The sequence below is a fragment of the Nicotiana sylvestris genome, chromosome 11 (assembly GCF_000393655.2).
Source record: "Nicotiana sylvestris chromosome 11, ASM39365v2, whole genome shotgun sequence".
NCBI classification, from domain to species: domain Eukaryota; kingdom Viridiplantae; phylum Streptophyta; class Magnoliopsida; order Solanales; family Solanaceae; genus Nicotiana; species Nicotiana sylvestris.
In genome coordinates, this window is record NC_091067.1 from 46378377 (window position 1) to 46402107 (window position 23731).

Genomic DNA, 23731 nt, shown 5'->3' on the forward strand with positions numbered 1-23731 from the left:
TCATTATAGGTGTTATTTTACATGGCCACCTTAACCACTTGCTCTGTAGGATTAGTAGTAGAAAACATGTTTGTGTCCAGCATGTCAATATCCTTAGTAATCTGTGACATTTGTTCACTTGCATGTGTCTTATTAAAAATAAGATTTTGATTATTAGTATCTTTAGTTGTTTTGTTCAAAACCATAGGTTGTTCATTTAAGATAGAAAAGTTGTTTTTTGTATGCAAATTGCTTTGCTCCCTAAGCAAAAAAGTCGAAGATTGAAGATTGTTGGTATGTGATGATGGGGTAGAATTTTTTAGTTTTTTTGATTTATATTGTAATAGTTGAGTGTCTAGATACTTACCATTGGCGGTATTAAAAAGCTTGACAGAGATTCCTGGGCCATTAGCTCGCTTAAAAAATATTTTGAAGCAAGAACTAGATATTTAGTAATCAAAGTCTTCAAACTTCTTGAATCAGTCATCGGATGATATATTCTAACTTTCTAGTATTATTTTTATTTATTATTTGGTATTTTATTAATTTTACTCCATACATATTCTTTAAAAAATAGAATTTAAATATGTCAACAAGAAAATATGATTCGGTTATTCAAAACTTCAAAAGAAAAAAAAGTTGAAAATTTAATAAAATCTCAAAAAGGAGCTCTTGATAAATTTTTGACAAACAATAAAAAACTAAATCGAAAAATGTAGGAGAATGTTCTGTAGATGAACAAGTCACTAGCTTAGTTGAGTTAGATGATAACAAAATCAACATTGAAGAAGAAGAGGTTTCTGAGGACTCTAACGAAGATTCTCAAGAAAATCAAGAACTAATAAATAAATTAAATAATAGCATGCCTAAAAAAATATGTATGATCCTAGTCAATGGACAAATGTTGATACAAAGTTGAAAGATTTATTAGTAGAAAAGGAACCAACAAGAATTACTGACATAGATTTTCTAAAGGATAAATTCTTAAGGCATTTTTCTATTACACATTATTATCAAAAATTAGCAAATGGGAAAAGATAAGAAAGAAGATGGCTAGTTTATTCCAAAGATATTGATAGAGTATATTATTTTTGTTGCAAGTTGTTTATTCTAAAATTATTGATAGAGTATTTTATTTTTGTTACAAATTGTTTAATACAAATTCTAGTGCTAGTATTAGTAAATTAGCCAGTAAAGGTAGTAGAGATTGAAAAAATTTTAGTAATCATATTATATTATAAGTGGGAAGCCTTTTGGGGTAAAATTAATTTACTAAACTAACCTTCAAAAACTGAAAGACCAATTTACCATCTACTTAAAAGTCAAATTACCTTACATCAAATAATATATTTTATTATATAGTAAATGCAACTATATTATTGCTACACTTAATGTGGTTAGAAATAGTCTTTTATCACAATTCCTTTTCACCTCCTAGCTATTCGTTAAGAAATTTTGGTTTTCTTTGTCAATGATCCATTTGATCCATTTCAAAAAATCATCAGTTACCGGATATTAATTGATAATCAGGTAAATTCCTCAATATTTGACCTTTAGGATCTCATAACACCACATTTAAATATTTGAAAAACTCTGCATCAGATTACAAAATTTATTCTTCTTTCTTCACCTCTAGTTTAATTTACTTTTTTCAACTTTACCTTTGTTTAATCAGCCGATCTTTTCTGGAAGCTCATTCATTTAGGAATTAACAGGTTGTCAACCTTTGGAGGAATATTGCTCAAGGTGGTTATTCAAGAAGAGGTATTAGAGCTTAGTTAAATTAGAACAATAAAAAAAGTCTTTAATATTTAATTTTCTCTAACTTTTATTTTGGCAACTATTATTTGTTGTTTTTGGAAAATTACAAGACATTTCTCAGTTTCTCTTTTAGTGTCTTCTATTCTTCTAAATAAATAAATGAAAATCGCATCTTCATGATATTTGGTAATAGCACCAAACATTCCATTTGAATTCACGAAATTATTGTACTCATTTCATTTAAGCTCATGCAGCTTTTTGAGAAGAATAGCAATGTTTGATCTTGCGAATACTCATTTGATCAATAATTATATTACTTAAATGAATTTATAAATCAATAATATATACATAAGATCATCACCACTAGAAGAAACAATAGAGGAAAGCATTAAAATTGTAGATTTAACATACCACTTTATGTTTCCCTTTTGTTATTTTCTATGAGTATTAAAGAGTAAAGTATTTTTTATGCACACTTTTATACTTAAACTTCTTTTTTCACCCTTGGGACAAAGTGATGTTGGTTTCATATGCATATGTGATCCGATGACTAAGACGAACATTGAATACTTGGCGTTCAAATCCTATATATGCTTGCATTTACTTAAATCATTTGTAAAAAAGTATTAGATGAAATATGATTATATCGCATGATTGTACCTAATAATATCAAAATTAGTCTCATTTATCGTATCCAGAGACGAATAGAGGATTCAAACTCTATTGGTTCAATTTTAAAGTTTATAGTTTTAAACCCATTATATTTTTAAAGTTATGACCTTATTTATACTATTTGTTAAATTTATGCTCCACACCGAAGGTACAGAGTTCAGATGAACCCGATACCAAAGGTTGTATCCGCCCCTGATCGTATGTACATAACTAAATATAGTTGTCCAATTACTATGGTTCAGATATGATATCTAAAAAGCATGTAAATTTGTTACTTACCACGCATATATTTCAACATCATTTGTATCGTATGAAAAAGTTTGTACTAATTGGCATGAAAGACACGTACAACAAATTTGTCCAGAAATTAATGTACATTGTAAAATCTGAGTAACTATTTTATCCCTGAGAAAAAGAAAAGATTTTCCTCAAAATGATTATTCTTTATTATATTAAATTAAAGTGGCTGAAGATGGAGAATTGTTCATCTACCTATAACTAATGCGGCCAATAAATATTCTTAATCATTACTCCTTCATAAGCGTTTTCCGTTTTATCTTTGTTTCTTCTTTTACAGTAGTTATAATTTGTAGGGTCTGTTTGTATTCATTATTTCACTCTATAACTTAACTCTACAAAAATGCATAACAGATAATTTTTTGCTAAATTATTATACTTTGCCTAGACGACCTAATCATTTGAAGATTAGTAGAATAGTCTATTAGCTAATTAATTAACGTTTTGGCTTCCTTTTTTTCTTTCTTTCTTCACTATTTCTTGTTTTTTAAATTTTCCGCCTGTTTTGGCTCCTTTCTTCAGTTGCATATTACTTGAAAGTTTAAAAGCATTTTTTTGTCTTTTCCTTCTTCAAGAATTCATATACATAACAGTTAATGATTCATCTTTGATTAGTGACTAAGCTATCCGATTTAGAAAGTGTATTATGCCACTTATTATTTGGTCTATTTTAACTCTTTTTTGTTACTATGCAAGTTTAATAATAGACAAAGTATTAGGTTACATGATGCGTAATGAATGTTAGATTTGACACATGATTAATCGTGTTATATTTATACAATTATACAATTCAGTTCTTTTGTCAAATTTATATATGAAAGGAGTCATAATCTTGAATCAGACAAGGGTCCTTGTACATACAACAATAATATCAATAAAACTTTTTAATTTTAGTAACTATTGCGTATTTCTATAAAAAAAAAAATAACTATAATTTTTTTATTTATTCAACTTTACAGCGTGAAATTGATTATGATATACTAGACATCCTAAGGAAGACCTATGCTGATCGAATTTCTATACAGCTTTTACAAATTAAAACTTTCATTCGTCAACAACATCTTGAAATGTTTGCAACTGTAAAAGTAAGAAGGCTACAATTTCTTAAAGACAAGACAAAAACATCTAGACATGAACTTATTTGCAACCACAGACAGCTTTGGCTGTCAAAATGTAATAAAGCAAGAAAATTATCAAGTTAAATATTTGGTATGCCAATCGTATTTACGTAATTAATATTAGTTGTTTAAATGATATCTAATCCTCTTACATTTAACAACTAATTAAGTCAGAGCTTGTATTTCCTTATCACACACATATTTTAATATTATTTTAAAACGTTTGTACTTATTACTACGGGATACACGTGCAACGCACGTGTCCTGAAACTAGTAAGCTTAAAACTCATGAAACAACGAACGAACATATTATAAATAAGAGTGCATGGATTGACTTAGAAATGAGATTGTACAAAAATAAAATAACTGATAAAGATATGCAAGACCAAATTAATAGAGATAACAGGAATATATTGTCAAGAACTATTACCGTCATAAAAACTCTTGGAAAAAATAATTTGGCATTTAGGGAAAAAAATGAAAAGATCAATCAGGAAAACAACGGGAATTTATTAAGTCTTATTGAAATGATTGCAGAATTTGATCCTATCATGCAAGAACATATCCGGCGAATTAAACATGATAAAATTCAGAATCATTACCTCGGACATAATATACAAAATGAATTGATAAATTTATTGGCAAGTAAAATTAAGAATAATATTATTGAAAAGATTATAGAAATAAAGTATTTCTCAATCATACTTGATTGCACCACAGATACAAGTCATCAAGAACAAATGTCTTTTATATTGTGAAGTTTGGATATTTCATCAACTCCAATAAAAATTACTGAATATGTTTTAGAGTTTTTAAAAGTGGATGATACAAGTGAAAAGGTCTTTATGAAGTTATTCTAGAAGAAATAAAAAATATTAGACTTGATATTTATAATTTAAGAGGAGAAGGATATGATAACGAATCCAATATGAAGGGAAAATACCAAGGAGTGCAAAAACTCATTTCTAGATAAGATCCCCTTATATTTATGCCAAGATCTAAATCAGTAAGCTTAAACATTACTGATTTTACATAAATCCTAAACTTTTGTTGCCAGCATTGTGTGCCTCTGTGCATTTTGTGGCAATTGATTGTATTGACTAATTTTCAATTCCACTCTGCACTTGTGGTATTGTTGCTTGTTTGTAGGGTTTGATTTGGTCTATCAAGACTCGATATAGTTGAATTTTCAGCTGAGAAGGGCACTTGTTCTGTCTTGCTTCACATCATCATTTTCTTCAAATTTTTTTCTTCTTCTCCTTTCTTGGTACATTTTATATTGTTGGGGCTATACCAGTGGTAGCGGTGATAGCTCCTTCTGATTTTTGGGTCGTGGTATTTTCTGTGTTTTCAGGAATTCTCGGAGTATTGGAGACAAGTTAGGCGCACGAGCACTGGCAAAGGAGAGCAACCTGGGCGAGTGTCAGCAAAGGGCGGTAGGAAGTGGTGCGTGAGCGCACAACTGCATCAAGTACAACAAATCAGCCACAGGTTTCGTTATCGGGAGTTGGTACCTCCTGTTTTACTGCTTCCCTTTTGGTGTTAGCTAAATTACTGTTACTTTACTTCGCAATAGTTAAACCTTTCAACTAGGATACTAGTTACCACTTGTTTCCTTCTTGTTTGATTTGCGTACGTTGTGCACTAGCGAGTCTTCTCTAGATTGTTGTAGGTGTAGTGGCTGCAGTCTGGAATGATAGAATAAGGGCATGTCCTCGGGTGGGGCAGAGTGGGGGCTGGGGTTAGGGGGTGGGTCGGGTAGCAGGGGAGGTAGAGAGGGCAAGGGAGCCTATAGGTTGAGAATCGGGTCATGGAACATAGGTTCACTAACGAGTAAATCCATAGAGTTGGCGAAAATCCTGCAGAAGAGGAAGATTAATATAGCGTGTGTCCAGGAGACTAGGTGGGTCGGATCGAGGGCGAAAAACGTGGATGGGTATAAGTTGTGGTACCCTGGTATCCTGAGGGGTAAGAATGGAGTGGGTATCCTGGTAGATAGCCATCTTAGAGAGTCTGTGGTAGAGGTCAGGCGGGTGAATGATAGACTAATGACTATTAAGTTGGTGGTAGGTGAGGGTACTTTAAATGTCGTTAGCGCGTACGCACCGCAAGCAGGCTTAGATGAGGATATTAAGAGGCGCTTTTGGGAGGTGTTGGATGAGATTATTCGTAGTATACCGCATTCTGAGAGGTTATTCATAGGAGGAGATTTCAATGGTCATATTGGGTCATCTGCAGGTGGGTACACTGAGGTGCATGGCGGCTTTGGTTTCGGAGAGCGGAACGGAGGGGGCATTGCGCTGTTGGACTTTGCCAAGGCTTTCGATCTAGTCATTGCGAACTCGAGTTTTACGAAGCGGGATGAACATTTGGTTACTTACCAAAGTTCGGTGGCGAAGACTCAGATTGACTATCTCCTCCTCAGGAGATGCGACAGAAGGTTGTGCGAGGACTGCAAGGTTATCCCAGGTGAGACCCTCTCAACGCAGCATAGGCTTTTGGTGATGGACATTTGTATTAGGATAAGGAGGAAGAAGAGGTCAGTACAAGGACGCCCCAGGATTAGGTGGGGCGCCTTAACTAAGGATAAAGCTAAGGAGTTGGAAGGAAGGTTATCGGCAATGGGAGCTTGGAGAAGTAGTGGGGACGCAAACATAATGTGGTCGACGACGGCGGACTATATAAGAAAGGCGGAGAGAGAGGTGTTAGGGATATCTACGGGCTGCAATGGTGGTCACAAAGGAGATTGGTGGTGGAATGCAGTTGTCCAAGGTAAAGTGAAAGCGAAGAAGGCGGCTTACCTGCGGTTAGTAGGGAGCACTAACGAGGAGGAGAAGAGAGAGAACAGTCAAAGGTATAAGGTAGCTAGGAAGGAGGCAAAGATTGCAGTGACGGAGGCTAAGACGACAGCTTTTGCTCGTCTGTATGAGGAACTAAGGAACAAAGGCGGGGAGAAGAAGTTATTCCGACTCACTAAGGCGAGAGAGAGGATAACTCAAGATCTAGACCAGGTGAGGTGCATAAAAGATGACGACGGCAAAGTTTTGATGGGAGATGACCAGATTAAGAGGAGGTGGCAGACCTACTTTCATAAACTTCTAAGTGAAGAAGGAGATCAAGATATTAGACCTGGGGAATCGAGGAATGCCGACAGTCACCATGAATTAAGTAATCGTAGGGACATTGAGATCGATGAAGTCATGGAGGCAATGCGTAAGATGAGAAGGGGCAGAGCTACCGGGCCAGACAAAATCCCGGTTGAACTGTGGAGGTGTGTGGGTAGAGCAGGCTTAGAATGGCTTACTGCATTGTTTAGTGTTATATTCAAGACTAATAGGATGCCGGAAGAGTGGAGGTGGAATACAATGGTCCCGTTGTATAAGAACAAAGGTGATGTCCAGAGCTGTAACAACTATAGGGGCATCAAATTACTAAGTCATACCATGAAAGTTTGGGAGAGAGTGGTAGAAATGAGAGTGCGAAGGACGGTGTCTATTTCAGACAACCAGTTCGGGTTCATGCCGGGGCGATCTACCACAGAAGCTATCCACCTTATTAGGAGGATGGTGGAACAGTACAGGGATAGGAAGAAGGATCTTCACATGGTGTTTATTGATTTGGAGAAAGCGTACGATAAGGTTCCTAGGGAGGTCTTATGGAGCTGCTTAGAGGATAAAGGGGTCCCGATTGACTATATTAGGGTGATTAAAGACATGTATGATGGAGCTAAGACTCGGGTTAGGACAGTAGGAGGAGACTCTGAACATTTTCCAGTTATTACGGGGTTGCACCAAGGGTCTGCGCTCAGCCCATTCCTATTTGCCCTGGTGATGGATGCACTGACTCATCATATTCAAGGGGAGGTGCCATGGTGCATGCTATTTGCTGATGACATTATTCTAATTGACGAGACACGAGGCGGCGTCAACGAGAGGCTAGAGATTTGGAGACATGCTCTTGAGTCTAAAGGTTTCAAGTTGAGCAGGACGAAGACGGAATACCTCGAGTGCAAATTTGGAGTTGAGCCGACGGAAGCGGGAGTTGAAGTGAGGCTTGACTCTCAAGTCATTCCCAAGAGGGGTAGTTTCAAGTACCTTGGATCGGTTATTCAGGGGATCGGGGAGATTGACGAGGATGTCACACACCGTATAGGGGTGGGGTGGATGAAGTGGAGGTTAGCGTCGGGAGTCTTGTGTGACAAGAAAGTGTCACCGTTACTAAAAGGTAAGTTTTATAGAGCAGTGGTTAGGCCTGCCATGTTATATGGAACTGAATGTTGGCCGGTAAAGAACTCACACATCCAGAAGATGAAAGTAGCGGAGATGAGGATGTTGAGGTGGATGTGCGGGCATACAAGAATGGATAAGATTAGGAATGAAGATATTCGAGAGAAGGTGGGTGTGGCCCCCATAGAGGACAAGATGCGGGAAGCAAGACTCAGATGGTTCGGGCACATTCAGAGGAGGAGCACTGATGCACCGGTGAGGAGGTGTGAGCGACTGGCTGTAGTGGGCACGCGGAGAGGTAGAGGACGACCTAAGAAGTATTGGGGAGAGGTGAACAGACAGGACATGGCGCGACTTAGGATTACTGAGGACATGGCCCTTGACAGGGAATTATGGAGGTCGAGTATTAAGGTTGTAGGTTAGGGGAGAGTTGTGAATATTTCTACAGCACAATAGAGTGAGACTAGCCAGTTAGGAGTTAGACTAAGAAGGTCATTGGTCGTCTATTGATGCAGGGCTTTACCTGCTAGTTTTACTATACCAGCCATCTTTTTCGTATTTTGTATTCTGTATTTCATATCTATTGTATCGCTGTTATTTTATTATGCATTTTTGTGGTACTAATATATCAGCTTCTGTTGTTTTTTTTTAGCCGAGGGTCTCCTGGAAACAGCCTCTCTACCCTTCGGGGTAGGGGTAAGGTCTGCGTACATATTACCCTCCCCAGACCCCACGTGTGGGATTATACTGGGTTGTTGTTGTTGTTGTTGTATCCCCTTATACATTTTTAACATCTTGTTGGATTGAGAATCAGAAATCAGAACACAAGCTCCTCGAGGAAACTGGGATAATCGAGAAGTTTTTTTTGCACTCCTTGGTATTTTCCTTTCATATTGGATTCGTTATCATATCCCTTTTTTGCGTATTTAGATTAATCTTGCATCTATGATGACAATTTATCTTTATTGTTTTTGGGTAATTACTATTTACTACAACCTTGTTGAATCAATTGATAAAAATTAAATATTGATCGCACACAAACTCGGGGCATTTGCATCTATACCCGTTTTTTGTGTCACGTTTTAACTTGTGCCCGCTTTGTAAAAAAAATTGCAAACGTACCCGTTTTTTCGCATAACTTCAGCATACGGGGCTGAACTAGCAAAGGCAATCACGCAAAACTTCAGCATTCTAGTAGACGGACCTGAAGTAGCAAGTGTGTTGAACCAAGTGTGCTGAAGTTTTTGTTTGTAATTGTTGAACTTAAACATAGTAGCTGAAGTTTTGTTCTCTATTTGCATTGCTGAAGTTTTTGTTTTTGTAACTGGCGAACTTCAGCTCTAGAGCTGAAGTTTTTGTTTTCTAACTGGCGAACTTCAACTCTAGAGCTGAAGTTTTTGTTTTGTAACTGTCGAACTTCAGCTCTAGAGCTGAAGTTATTTAGTTCATTTGTAAAAACTTCAGCACTATATAAGCAATGGATATTTTATTTCTTATTGCATACAACTATACAAGTAACTTGGTGTTTCTTTGTCATGGGCAAGATGCTAAATTTGTGGTGAATTGCTTTCACTTCAGCCTGAAGTTAAGGGTGAAAAAGGACATGGTGTCAAACAATGACCACTTGCAAATTCATTCGTATTTCTTGACTGGAATACAGTAGTGTAATAACTGAAGTTCCATAGCAGCACCAACAGCAGCAGAAGAAAGAAGAAGAAGAAAACAAAGGAGGAAAAGGAGGAGGAGAAAGGGGGCTGAAGTTATTTAAAAAGTGGGTACAAGTTAAAAGTTTTTTAAAAAATGGGTATAGGTTAAATGGGGGCGTCCTATGTCGCCCCGTGCAATATTTACAAAATAAACATGTATTCCCCATTTGTTCCCCAACAAAACGCAGAAGAAGTTTATATATATAATTCTATTCTCAATCACCATATAAAGCTTTATGATACTACACGAGCTACAGAAATGAAATAACCGTAAACATAAACAAGGCTGAGACACAACAGAAGAATTATACCTGAGTAAAACTATTACCAGTAAAAGCTTACATAACATACGAGTGCAAAACAGTCGCACCTCATTCAAACAAACTAAGAAAAAATCTAGATTTTCACAGAATGTTGGTACATTACATCATAAGAATACATTCAACTGACACCACCTATATGCATTCGCACAACTGAGAGCGAGCAAGAACTGAAAAATCCTCTCAAGGAAGAGACTTTTCAAAACAATTTGCTTGCCGCAAGAGGTTAATTAAGCTGTTCACTGGGAATACTTAAACAGTCAACAAACATGTCATTGCATGAACTGTTATTAAACATAGCAAAGGGTAATTATAAATCTAATACAAACCCCCATGCATCTGGTTCTACAAATCTTTACCTTTTTTCTTTACTTTCTCTTTTTTTCCATGATTGCCCAAAGGGATTCAAATTACAGAAGTTGAACAACACACACATCCAATACACAATACAAACTAACCTAAGAATACAGAATAACCTACTGATCTATCAAGCTACAGCTAGCTTTCAAAGGGTGAATAATTCAAGTGCATCAAGCGAAATCATTGCACGCAAACCTGCAAAATTAAGCTCAATTAAGACCATCTGCTCAACAGAACCATCTGATCAACATGACCTATGAGCCACACAAGAATAAACAAGACAGCCACTAATTCAAGGGTACTTGCTAATCATTTGTGCATTTGGTGCAATGTAAAAAATGCACTGCAATAGTTTGCTCGGGACTCCCTTTATTCTTGAGGCAAAATTTTCATTGTGAATTCAGCACAACACCTTCTCTTGATTATTACCTTTCCTTTTTATTCATATGGCCGAGCTCGCTAAGGATAGTTCATGAAGCTCACTGAGCATCCATTCTTCACCAGTTTGACCTCCGAGGACTATTGCTCTAGTTCCTCCAACAATACATGTGCTATGTCCCCAAGCAAATCTTGGAGGCCGACCAGGTACATTCAATATCCTCCATGTAGGCTTCTCTTCTGTTGGATCCAAAATGTAGAGCCGAGATGCTGAGTGGAGACCAGCAACGGACCCACCAAAGACCAGAATTCTGCCACCAGGGAGACTTACTGCCACGTGATCAAGCCTTGGTGGAGGAGCAACGCCTCCAGGATTTCCGGCACCAGGCATTCCACTTCCTGTAACACATCTCCAGCATGGTTCTTCCTCGCTGAGATCCATGGTAAATACATCACTTGATCGAAAACGCAGAGGACCGCTCTTGGCAAGACCCCCAAACATAAGTATTTTCCTGCCTCCATAAACAGACAGCGTGTGGCCTAAACGAGAAGGTGGAGTCCACGTCACCGGTATCTCATGCCACACAGGCTTCTCTATAGACAGATCAAGCAGGAAAGTATCACTTAGAAGCACACCAGAATCTGCACAACCACCAGAGACTATCAACTTGGTACCATCCAAGGTACAGGAGCTGTGCCAAGATCTTGGAAGCGGAGGCGCCAAACTAGAGATTTCACGCCAAGTTGGTTGTTTGGCATCCAAATCCAGCACAAAGACATCATTCAGGAGGCCCTGCCTTCCACAGCCTCCAAACACAACAAGATGAGATCCATTCACACAAGAGAGTGTGTGCCCCCAACGTCCAGGAGGAGGAGAGCTGACTTTGACATATTTCCACTCTGGATTGCTGGAATTCAAGTCCAATACAAAAGTATCATTCATTGGTTGCATGTTGACCCCCTCTCCACCAAAGAGTACAACACGGTTCCCTACTGCACATGCACTGAAGTTGCAACGTGAAGGTTCAACAGCACCTCCAACAGTTAGCTTCCTCCATGCTGCCGCTTCTAGAGTAGTTAATTCTCTAGCCAATCTGCCCCAACCCAATCTTTTAGCTCCCGGCACCGTCTCTAACACACGAGTTGTTTCACTACCCCATGCATTTTGACAGACCATTCGCCAAAGATCTTCATTTTTTGTCAGCTCATAAAGTCGTCTAGAAACAGAACCAACAGACGCAATGTCTCTCGGGGTCAACCGTGAAAGAACCTTGAGGGCTAGGACTTCATCACTCAACTGCAATATACCGCAAAACCCACGACTGATAGTGCGGTTTCCTTCTGAGACTGGTCCACTAGAAGAAAGGCTAGAACGGTACTTATCCAGTAGTCTTGTAGGCTCCTTTACCAAGGATCCTGGAAGTGGACCCAAATCAATATTTACTTCCTTGAAGAACTGAATACCAATAATGTGAGTTATTGCTTCATCATCCCCATATATAGGAGTCATACGCAGCCTATTCATCAAAGGAGATCCATCTTTTCTAAAGTTTAACAATTCGCCTTGAAATTCAATCCCTTGGTCAATGCATCTTCTAATTTCTGCTACTACAGTTGAGTCCACAAGAGGATGCCTTCGTTTGGCGTACGGGCCTCTACATTGCAAGAAGCGACTGCCCAAAAAAAAAAAGAAACAAAAATAGCGTAAGAATGGGTGTTATGTGAACAAAGGTTATAAAGATAAAGCAGGCACAAAATAAACACTCAGGGGTCATTTGCTTTAGTAAGAAGTTATAAAGGGATTGAAAAATGTGGATTAGTTATGCTGGGATTGTAATGCAGAGATTATTTTTCATCGAGCGTTTGGTTCATTGTATTAAAACTCAGAAATACAACGTATAACTTAGACTCGTATTTGGTCTAAAACTGTATAAACTTTTGTTTACAATTATACCCTTGAACTTGTGTAGGGCTTTTCTGTTTCATTTAAATGGATTAAAGAATAATCAACACCCAGTTATATTTATATTAACAACATCCTTGGTCACGACCAGAGAATTCTCCACCAGCCCATTTTGGGAAAAAACGAAAAGAAGAGATAAGGTTTGAGAATCATGGCTTTCTTCTTCGCCAAATTCTTTTGCCTTCCATTTCTCCCCCTAAGTTTCTCCTGAGCTTCCTATCTCACCTTTGAGAATTCATCTACTGCCCCAAATTAGGTTCAAAATCCAGATTGGAGTTTTTAAAATTGCGACAGAAGAGTAGAAAATGGAAACCCTAATAACTTCTTTCTCCACTACCCGTTGCCATGCCCCCTCCTCTCCATTAGGATGAAATGGAAGCAATCCAGAAAGCAGCTGTATTCAGTTATGCACAACAGGTGGTCTCCATGTTCTAAATTGTTCTATTTGTTTCTTTATGGTGAATAGACAAAATCCCAACTGCATATTCTACTTCTTCTTGCATTTCTCACTAAATTATCGTATAGTTAAATCACAGATAGTTCATCAACAAAAAATATATGCGTATTAGCTATACCAAAATTGAAGTGGTAACCAAACATAGTATAAATCCAATACAGATTTATATACATGGATTATTTGCCTAATACTTGTAACCAAACGTACCCTCAGTCCTTTCACAACTATGAAGAGACACCACATTTACCGACAAAAGTAGAAATAATCAGTCAGAATTTAAGACGATCCACAGTATTGTTACAATCGGCATTCCATGTGGACATCTGAATCATGACGTTAACAGCTGCTTATAATGTACACTGATAGCACTAAGCAAGTGACTCAAAATCCTACAACCCCCCTTCTGATTTCCAAAACATACCTCTTCCCCAACACTTTTCTCTTCTTTCATTTACTAACAGAAGTTCCTTTTCCCTGTTTTCTTTATGACAACTTCCTTTATTTTCTTTTTCTTTTATTTTATGAGCTGCTGGCATTTGGAGGGCTGCAGTTAATTGTATTATTGCAGAAAAAGAAAAGACATATATCATCCAAATACACAAGAAAAGCGAAGTTGTTGTTGCACACAGCCCACATCTTTGTAGCAGAAAATCAGTTTGGGGAATGATAACCATAAAGATAATTAAGCTTTACCTGATTCAGGTTCTTAAGAAAACAGATGAAGCAAGATGCAACAGAGTTGGTTTTCAACAGAATAATCTGTGGCAAACTGGGAATAGAAGAAGATTTTAAATATACTGGCAGTTCCAGACAAAAAACTTCTTCACACTTTCTACAGCCTCACTGACCCTGCCTCAGCACTCATCCACATACCATTTCATAGTTCCCAACATTAACATACTTAATCCTATTTTAGTAGGATTAGTGTGAATATGTCCTCATTCCTCTCATCCTAAATACTACCGTGTCTACCCACCCTTAAAAGAGAAAAATCGAAGAGACCAAGAAAATGGGAAAATAGAAAACATATCATAATGTAACAACACTGAAATCTAAAGATTAGTAACGTAAAAACCACCAGCCTTACACATCTATTTACTGCAACAAACTAAAACTTTGGCAAAACACAAGTTATGGGTCAGTGTTCTTTTCTAGATAAGCTTTATAGATCAGTGCCTTTTTTTGATTGGTTTTATGGATCACTATTCCCATGTAACAAATCGATGGCTAAGTCAACTAGACCCATATTATCTTTTAATATCAGGTGAAGACCAGTCCTTGTTTCATTTGACTACCCATAGGAATATTTCCAATATATGTCAAACCAGTTAGGAGGTTATAATTCAGAATGAAAAAGTTCATCAACTGTTAAGAACCATTTATTTGCTTTCGGAAACAATCAAACAGGAGAAATTTGAACTTATTTCAGTTCACTCCGGCACCCCAGGAGAAATTGCATAAGAAAATTTTAGGGATGTGAGGATGGAAAAACTATCCTTTGAACAATTGAACACATTCATTCTGAAAGATCACTACCGATACAACTGCAGTTTCAACAAGGGCTTAGTCTTAGTGAATAGTTAGTTACCCTAGCCCAACTTGTCTCAGGCTCAACTTAGCTCAACATTAACAGAAGGCTCCAACGCAATTTGAACCAAGCTCAAGGCAAAGATATCAACTAACCTGTTATATCTTTCAAAAGTGTCCATCTACCTTTCTTACTCTCTCTCCCTGACAACAACATGGTCATGGTTTACACCATTTAAGAACACCAGAGGACGCAACGACGAGTTGACCAAGTCTGACCGGAGGTTGGAAAGGGTTTGACACATTTGACCAAGATATTGAATAGGTTCACTAGCACTTGACCTTCTGAAAATATTATTCTAATGACCAAATCACTTGTGTCACATGGTCACCCTTCTTGGGTCATACAGTGTACTAAATTATTTAGGATCTTCTTTATTTTGTATTTGGGCTTTGCCCATTAACTTGGCATAGAAAGAGTAAGTGTTTCAGGTTAGGGTTTAGTCTATAATGTTTTGATGACGAATTATCATATGAGAGAACCCTTTTGTGGAATTCACCTTTATATCTTCAATTGAACCTCAACTCGGATTCTTCTAGCAAGTTTTCAAATGTATGAGTTTACTTTTCTTCCTCCTTTGGATTAAACCATGTATCTGAATGCTAATTAGTGGATTTCAAGTTACTTTGCTTGTGGTTAGCTAATTGCTTCATTAGCTTGGTTCCTCCATTCTTTCTTCCCCAATTTTGGATTAGGTCATTAGATTGCGGCTACAGGGAATCAAGTTTCCAAATACTTGATAGTATCATTTCTAATCTAATTGGTCTTATCCTACCCATCATTTATCTTTATGTTCTTCATTTCATAGGCGTTCTTGAGGGTTGTTAGGTTCTCCATCAATTTGCTTGAAACACGTGAAATTATTTCCATCGTCAATTGGTATGAAGCAACAGCGGTGAGTTTAAGAGAGTGAATAATATGATCTTGAGCGCAAATACGGGGGTTTGAGGGGATATCTCTTGGGTAATACATGTAAGGGACTAACTTGTGAGGTCCTTCTTGATGCTAACCAATTTTATTTGTTTTAACGCACGCCTTTTACAGTTTTAAGGAAGTTAGGAGGTACGTGTTTTTATGGAGTTGGGAGGAGTAAAGCAATAAGCAAGAAAGGTATACTCCACAATGATTATAAAGGACGATACCTATGGTGTGGATGGCTAAGGAGTTGAAAGGTGGGGATATAATAGTGAGGAATCAAATAGATCACGAGATGACTCTAATTAAGAATGTTATTCTCATGAGTTACACTTGAGGAGCAAGGAAGAAGTAATATCAATGAGTCAACATTGAGGAGGGTAAAGAACGTACATTTAAGGAATGGCTTGAATATAGCAAGAACACAAATGAGAAGCTGGAATGGCCCAAGAAACATGTGACAAAAGAATCAAAGGGAAAGTTTCTTGAAACAAATGCTTACCCGTGACAAGTCTCCCATGTCACGAGTTGAAGACAAGTCATTGAAGATTGATGTGAAAGGTTCTTCAAATGATTCTAGAGGCATCCTTGGCAACTACAAAGAAGCTTATGCTACAACAAAAGCACCCCATCCCAAGCTTCTAATGTTGACAAAGGTAAATATAAAGCTCATAGGGAAAGATCAAGGTATGTTGGCTACACTTAATATTTTTTCTTGTGACAATGCTTTTCAAAGTATGCCATGTAGTTAATTGGAGAATGAAGCTTCCTTATGTGTGAGTAATTCATTTAAAGGTGCGGATTCTAATCATGATAAATGTGGTGTTGACTCATTGGGAGTATTTACATGTGAATCCACTTGTGAAGTTGTGTTTACTTGAGGATGAGATTGACTTATGTGTTGATGTAACTTCATTAGAAAAAGATGATTCTTTTGTAGAGGAGGTATTAAGGAACCAAGAGAAATTAAGAACCACGAATAAATAATCTAAGGTGATGTTCTTTTGTAGAGAGCCATATTTTGGTGTAGGTTCTTTACTTTTTGGTATACGACTTGTATACGGGATTTTCCCATTATTTACCTTATCCAAAAAAATTAAGGAACCAAGTGTAAGTAATCTAAGGTGATGTTAATGTTGCATATGGCTGCTTGGTTGAAAAAGGAATTGAGAAAGATAAGGACGTAAATGAAGGATTGATGATTAGAAGTCTTATGTATTCCTTGGGGTGAAGAAGATGAATTGACACACAGACACAATATTTTCTATACTAGGTGTAGGATTTGGTGAAGGGTGTGCCCTTTGGTAGCTGATGGAACTGATTGTGACAATTTAATAAGTGCAACCTTGGTGAAGGAGATGAGCTTAAGAACTTCCAAATCAAATGTAATGTTGCCACTAAACCTGCGCAGATTAGTGCCATTGAATTCAATTCAATCCATCGCCAGGTTACACTCCAACGCTAATTCCCAAGATCCAATCATACACCCTATTGAGATATTCCCTCCATTTATGTGAACCTATTTGACTTGGCATAGAGTTTAACAAAAAAATAAAGATCGTTGGAAGTTGAGATCATAAACAAGCTGTAACATTTGTGTGGCTCTAATTCTTTTGAAATTTGTGGTCTTAAACATGTCATAGTACTTGTTAAATTGCATTATGGTAGGTTGTCTACATCACACCCCTTGGGTTGCGATCCTACGTGAACACGGGATGCCTTGTGCACCGGGCTGCCCTTTTTTTGTTTCCAAAAGAAAGGGGTTATTCTTCTTGGAATATATCAAAAAAGAACTAGGTTCATATAAACTGGAACAGAGGAAGTAATAGTTTTCTGCACAATGATTGCAATAGCATAATATACAAGAACGCCCCCCCCCCCCCATGATCCATGAAAAATCAAAACAAACATCAAAACAAACACTGTTGGCGCTAAATTTTGCTATGAGTTGACAACATAGAAAAACTTCCTTTGTGCTAGAAAAAACATCAGAATTTATGTATCGCCCCTCAATTTTTCCATTGGGGTTCTCATCCATCCACTAGATCTAGACAGGACTCAAAAACTTTATCTGCAATATTGAAGAAATTCTGAGGCCTAAGCAGCACCTAGAAAATACACAAGCAGTTCATCCAACATCCACTCTGCCTAGGATGAACTTTAACCAAAGACAAGTTACAAACCAGCAACTTTAGCAGCCAGGACTTTAATTTAGAAGAAATTGATTGCCCTATCCTAGATATGGAAAAAATAGCATTACCTAGGGGAATCTTTATTGTTCTCTGTTTCTTTGGTGGTGGGGCCGAGGCATGGTGGTGGGCAATTTGCTTGGTTAATTTTTTCAAGGATAAACCTACTTCTAAGTCATTTAATCCCCCAAAATGACATTTCCTTATAGGATGCGTATATGAACTGATTTTAGAGTGTTGTAAATCAAGAATATTACAGGTTAAACCCTTTTCTGCATTCACAACATGAAGACAAATACTTGGGCTGCAAACACGTAATAAAACCCAAAAATGAGAGGACAGCTCCATTTTTTGCATTTTATGTGGTGATCAATATTTTTGCTTATTGCCACAAGATATATACAGACCATCTAGAGGAGCTATGCTTTTGATGAATAAGCACATCTTCAAGTGTGTAATTGCCATTAGAACAACTAAAATTTATCAAGATTTAGGCCAAAATGTACTTCAACCATAAGCTCAATGTTGGAGATTTGGGAATTGTTGTTGGGCCTAAATTTAATCATTATTTCAAAAGACAGTCTCCCATATTAAAGAATAAATTTCAATTTGATGTTAGTTCTGTTAAATGACAACAGAAGCGCTTAATGACTTTGAGGCAGAACTATATATATATATATATATATATATATATATATATATATATATATATATATATATATATATATAGTTCTTAGATTATAGTTTCTTCATTCTTTTATCCAAATAATTATTATTTGTGTCTATAGTTGCATTTTCTTGCACTACATTTCTATTTTTTATTTTTCTTCGCTAAAGCCCACGCTTTAATTGCACTTTGCGCTTAAAGCTTCAGCACCATTGGCGCTTCTTTATGCTTTTCGCTTTTGATTACTCTGACTTACAACTGTCAAAGTCCTGAACTTTTAGAGCTGCCCAGCACCTGAAATAAATGTCTTAAGGATATGATCCAACACAGAGGACAATACGAATTGTGCCACAAGGTTCACTTGCCTTGTAGGGACCTTTTTAAGGACAATCACAAGCCTGTGATTCTCCAGGATATGAAAATAGAAAGAATGGATCCAGGCATTGAAACGCTCCACAATGGAATCAGGCATCAAAACGCTCCCACAAAGGTAAAGGTATTTTCCAATTTCTCTTTGCCATTGATCAGCATTGCTGCTCCATTTTCTTCTGTTACATTTTCCCTTGAATTCCCAAATGTGACAATACCAGGTCTTCACTAGTCCCATCATTTCTCTAAGTCTAAGGATGTAAGCAGCTATTGCTTCAAGATAGAACACCTAGTACACCTTTCTATGAAACTACTTAGTTCATCAAAAAACACCTAGTACACCTTTCTATGAAACTACTTAGTTCATCAAAAAACACCTAGTGCGCCTTTGTACTAGATTTTACTTTCCAAATTCAAATATAAAAAAAGGAGGACAAAATAACAAATTTGGTTTCCTACCTACATCATAACCCCCCCCCCCCCACAAACCTCAGCCTGCAATCTCCTTGGTCGATAACAAAGGTATAAACCAAAAAAAAAGGTTAACCAAAAGTTAAGTCAGTCCGCAGAGTAACAGCTGGTAAATGTCATTAAGCATACAAGTAGACCTTTACTTATTTACTGAAGAAAAAAAAAAGCATAATAATTTGCATAGCGTCCTCCTAATCTTTCTCCGTGTTAGAATCAAGCAGTAGAAATTAACTACATCGGTCATTCTAACTCAACTGGTTTATCAATCCTTGCCGAAACAAACACAATCTAAATTATCAGTCCCATAACTTGATACATTTGTCATGCTTTAATTAAATCACTTGAAATTTAACTGCACATATAATAGATTAAGTTGAAAATTTGCAGCTAAACATTGAGTCTAAGACGCTAAATGTATATTATGCATTAACAAAAACTAACTACAATGGGCACCAAACCATAAGTCACTGATGCACGCTACAATATGCATATTGTAACTAGCTCCCAAGGGTCAATGAAGTGGGATAAGAACCATGAAGTCTCAAGTTCAGATCCCAACCGAGTCAAAAAACCATTTGCCTAGGCCTTGGTGGGCTGTGCTGGTGGGGAGGTAGCAGGTATCTCATAGAACAGTCATGGAGCAAGCAAGCTGGCATGGCCACCACCGTCAATAAAAAAATGTATATCCTAACTTAATCTGGTATCAGTAGGTTTTAGTAGCCATAATTCCCTATAAGCTTGATTAAAATGAAGTTTTAACAAACAAAATTCTGAAAATCAAAGAGAAAAAGACAAATATACAACAAACTATGAAGCTATAGATAATTATACTTCAAAGTAGAAAAACAAAAAAATTACCAGTTGCGGCCAAGGACTTCTTCAGCACGGTAACCAGTGACCATCTCAAAGACAGAATTGACATATATAATCGGATGGTCGGGCTCCAAAGCATCGGTCACAACAAAACCACAGGGCGCCGGTTGCAGAAGCGAGTCAATAGGAAAAGGCAAGGCCGCACCGCCACCACTCAACATAAACCCTAGCTTCTCCCCATCCTCATCTAACTCGTCGTCGACTTCTTCCTCAATCACATCATCATCTTCTCCGCTCAAATCCGAGTTACTGTCCCACTCCATCGCGTCTATATATCTTCTTTTTCTTCTTTACCCCATGGTCGGATTTTGAATTTGAAGTCGAATTCGAATGCAAATGCTGCTTTTTAGAAAAAACACCAATTTTGAAAGGAGAATTACGGTTCGATTATGTTTTAGGGTTTTTGCTAGAGCTATGGGCAAGGAAATAAAATGAGTGGTTGGAGAAATTGTGTGAAATTTTTAAAGGGAAAGAAATTAGGAAAACAGAGCGATCCACAGAGAGAGGAGGTTTATTGAGAAGAAAGCATGTGCAAGGCGGGTATTCACCGCTTTTGGATGATATCGGCTGGTGTGGTTGTGTGGGTGTGTGTGTGTGGAAAAACAAAAGATCTTTGGGTATTCCATGGTTTTTGGGATTTTCGTGTTATCTTAGCTTACCGAATACGCCCTTCGTCCTATTCTACCTCCCATTATTACTTTAATTAATAATTTGTGTCTATATATATACACATAAAATATTAAAAGTAAAATGTAATAATTGAATAATTAAAAATTAAAAGTCATTAGTTTTTAAAAACAGTTTGTTCCAACCTGCAGTGGTGTATGCAATATTTTGAGCAAAGTAAAAAAAAAGGTAAATAAATAACAAATCGCGACAATAAGAGCATCCTAATATAGAACACTCAAATCTATAACTACAATTGTATAGTAGATAATTTTTTGTTTTTATAAATACATAATGATAGTCTAAATTATTATAAGAGGTTAATCTTTATTAACTCGTTAGAGAATTACCATAGAAAAGATGTATGTGACTAGAGCAATTGAAAGTGACTAGACTAATTGAAAGTTCGAATTAAAGTTGAAAACAAGTTAAAGAACAAATAAGCAAATCGCTCGAAATTTTCTTAAAGTATAGTATCAAGTAAAGAAATTTAAAAGTGGTTCTTTGATTTTTGAGAATTTTTTTATCTTGAATGATAAAATTTCACCATTTTTAGCAACTGGCCATGATTGGAGGAGATGTTTTGTGTTTTGCTTTTCTTTGTTGGGTGTGTGTTATACACGAAAGTATTTTCAAAAAATAAGTGGTTTTATTACTTATTTTTTCATGTTTGTGAAAAGCTTTTCCGAATTTTTTTTTAGCATTTGGTTAGTGAAAGAAAAATATTTTTTAAAAAAATATGTAATTTAGGCAAATACTATGGGAAGAAGTGAGAGATAAGGGTGGGGTAGGGGTAGGGAGTTGGGTTGGGTAGTGTGGGGGTGGTTTGATGGGTTTAGGTGTGGGGAGTTTGGGTTTAGGGGTGGGGGCGGGTGTTGAGGTTGGGTGAGTGGGTGGGTGGTGGGAGGGGCTTTGTGGGCGGGGGCGAGGTGGGTGGGATGGGATGATACGATGGTAGGTGTGGGGTTAGGCTAGGGGTTGTGGGGGTGAGGAATAGAGCGAAAAAGATTGAAAAAGAATTTTGATCTTTTCCTTCGTACCAAAAACACCCTTAATTACCTTTGCATGGCAGTTTGTCTTTTGGGGCTAGACTACCCCGACTAGTCATTGTGATTTGTCAGCCATCAACTACTTAATTGTTCAAATAAAAAAAGAAGTAATACTCGTCAGAGAATCGAACAAGCGTCCTTTAAACACAAAGGACCTATTATGACATGCCAAACTAGAATCATTTTAATGATAAATAGTACTCCCTCCGTTCACTTTTACTTGGCATATATACGAAAAATAGATTTTCATTTTAACTTGTCATTTTACGCATATCAAAAGAAGACAAAAAATTTTTTGTTATACTCACAGTATTTATTACTCATTTCAAATCATTTTCTCAAATCTAATAAAATATGTATCAATTAATATGGGTATCATGGTAAATTATGCACTTCATTTATTATTTCTTAAGTGGCGTAAAAAGTCAAAATATGACAAGTAAAAGTGAACGGATGGAGTAAAAGTAAACGGAGGGAGTTGTATTATCTAATCTTCCTTTATTCTTTATACCACCGTACATTCACCCTATTCACCTTAGTTAGCATGATATCTCTCATCAATACAGGTTTTAATAATTTTGCCCACAAAAATTTAAACATCTTATCACATCACTTATCTTTTTTCCTTGCTTCAATTGAAATTTGAACATTTCAACAATGGACTTCCATACTTAAATTTGTTTAGCTAATATTCCTTATATTCGTGAAAGTCGTATAAACTTATGTGACGACCCGGCCAGTCGTCTCATGAGTTACCGCACCATTTCCTCTATTTCAACTTATTTACGCTTCGTTATCCGTATTTTGTGTGATCGGGTTGATTAGTTCGAGTTCGGAGAGGATTTGGTAAGAAATGAGATACTTAGTCTCTTTAAAGAAGGCTTAAATTGAAAAAGTCAATCGGATGTTGACTTATGTGTTAGAAGGCTCGGAAGTGAGTTCCGATGGTTCGGTTAGCTTCGGGGGTGATTTATGACTTAGGAGCGCGATCGAAATGGGTTTTGGAGTTGTAGAGGAGATTTAGGCTTGAATTGACGAAATTGATATTTTGGCAATTTCGGGTTGATAGGCGAGATTTTGATATAAGGGTCGGAATGGAATTCCGAGAGTTGCAATAGCTTCGTTGTGTCATTTGAGATGTGTGTGCAAAATTTCAGGTCATTCGGACGAGATTTGATAGACTCTTTGAGCGAAAGCATAATTTAAGAGTTCTTGGAGTTCTTAGGCTTGAATCCGATGTTTTGGTGATTTGATGTTGTTGTAAGCATTCCGAAGTGTTGAACAAGTTTGAACGATGTCATGGGATGTGTTGGTACAATTAGTTTGAAGTTTCGGGGGTCCCGGGTAGGTTCCGGGATGTTTTAGGCCGAAAATCATAGTTGTAGCAGGTCCAGAAGGGTTGCAGGCCCCGGAACTCACCCGCGCGGTCCGCACAAAAATAAGTGCGCCCGCGGTGAGTGCTGTGCGGACCGCATAAAAGCGGGCGCGGTAGGTGTCGCGCGGACCGCACAAAAGGGGCGACTGCGGTGAAGAACCCTCCCGTTGGTCCAACTTCGGAAGCTCATATCTTTTGATCTACAAGGAACTTTGAGGTGATTCAAAAACGAAAGTTGTAACTCTTCGTGTCTAGTTTCCAGAAAGATAAAGATATCGCAATTTGGACATCTGTAGAAAAAAGTTATGGCCAAAATACTAAAACCTATCACT

The 23731-nt window shown here is 37.2% G+C and overlaps 1 protein-coding gene across 2 annotated transcripts; it reads right to left on the reverse strand.

The window, feature by feature from the left end:
- Nucleotides 1–10328: 10328 nt before the first annotated feature.
- LOC104219990 (adagio protein 1-like) lies at nt 10329–20933 on the reverse strand. Of its 2 annotated transcripts, XM_009770759.2 has the most exons (3): nt 20295–20933; nt 10869–12490; nt 10329–10634 (listed from the first exon to the last, which is right to left on the reverse strand). In XM_009770759.2, exons 1-2 carry the CDS (start codon nt 20570–20572, stop codon nt 10882–10884), a joined length of 1887 nt encoding a protein of 628 aa, XP_009769061.1. In that variant the 5' UTR covers nt 20573–20933; the 3' UTR covers nt 10329–10634; nt 10869–10881. The 2 variants fall into 2 exon arrangements, with proteins under 2 accessions (XP_009769061.1, XP_009769060.1); XM_009770758.2 differs by having other exon boundaries at nt 10329–12490.
- Between the last annotated feature and the right edge of the window lie 2798 nt (nt 20934–23731).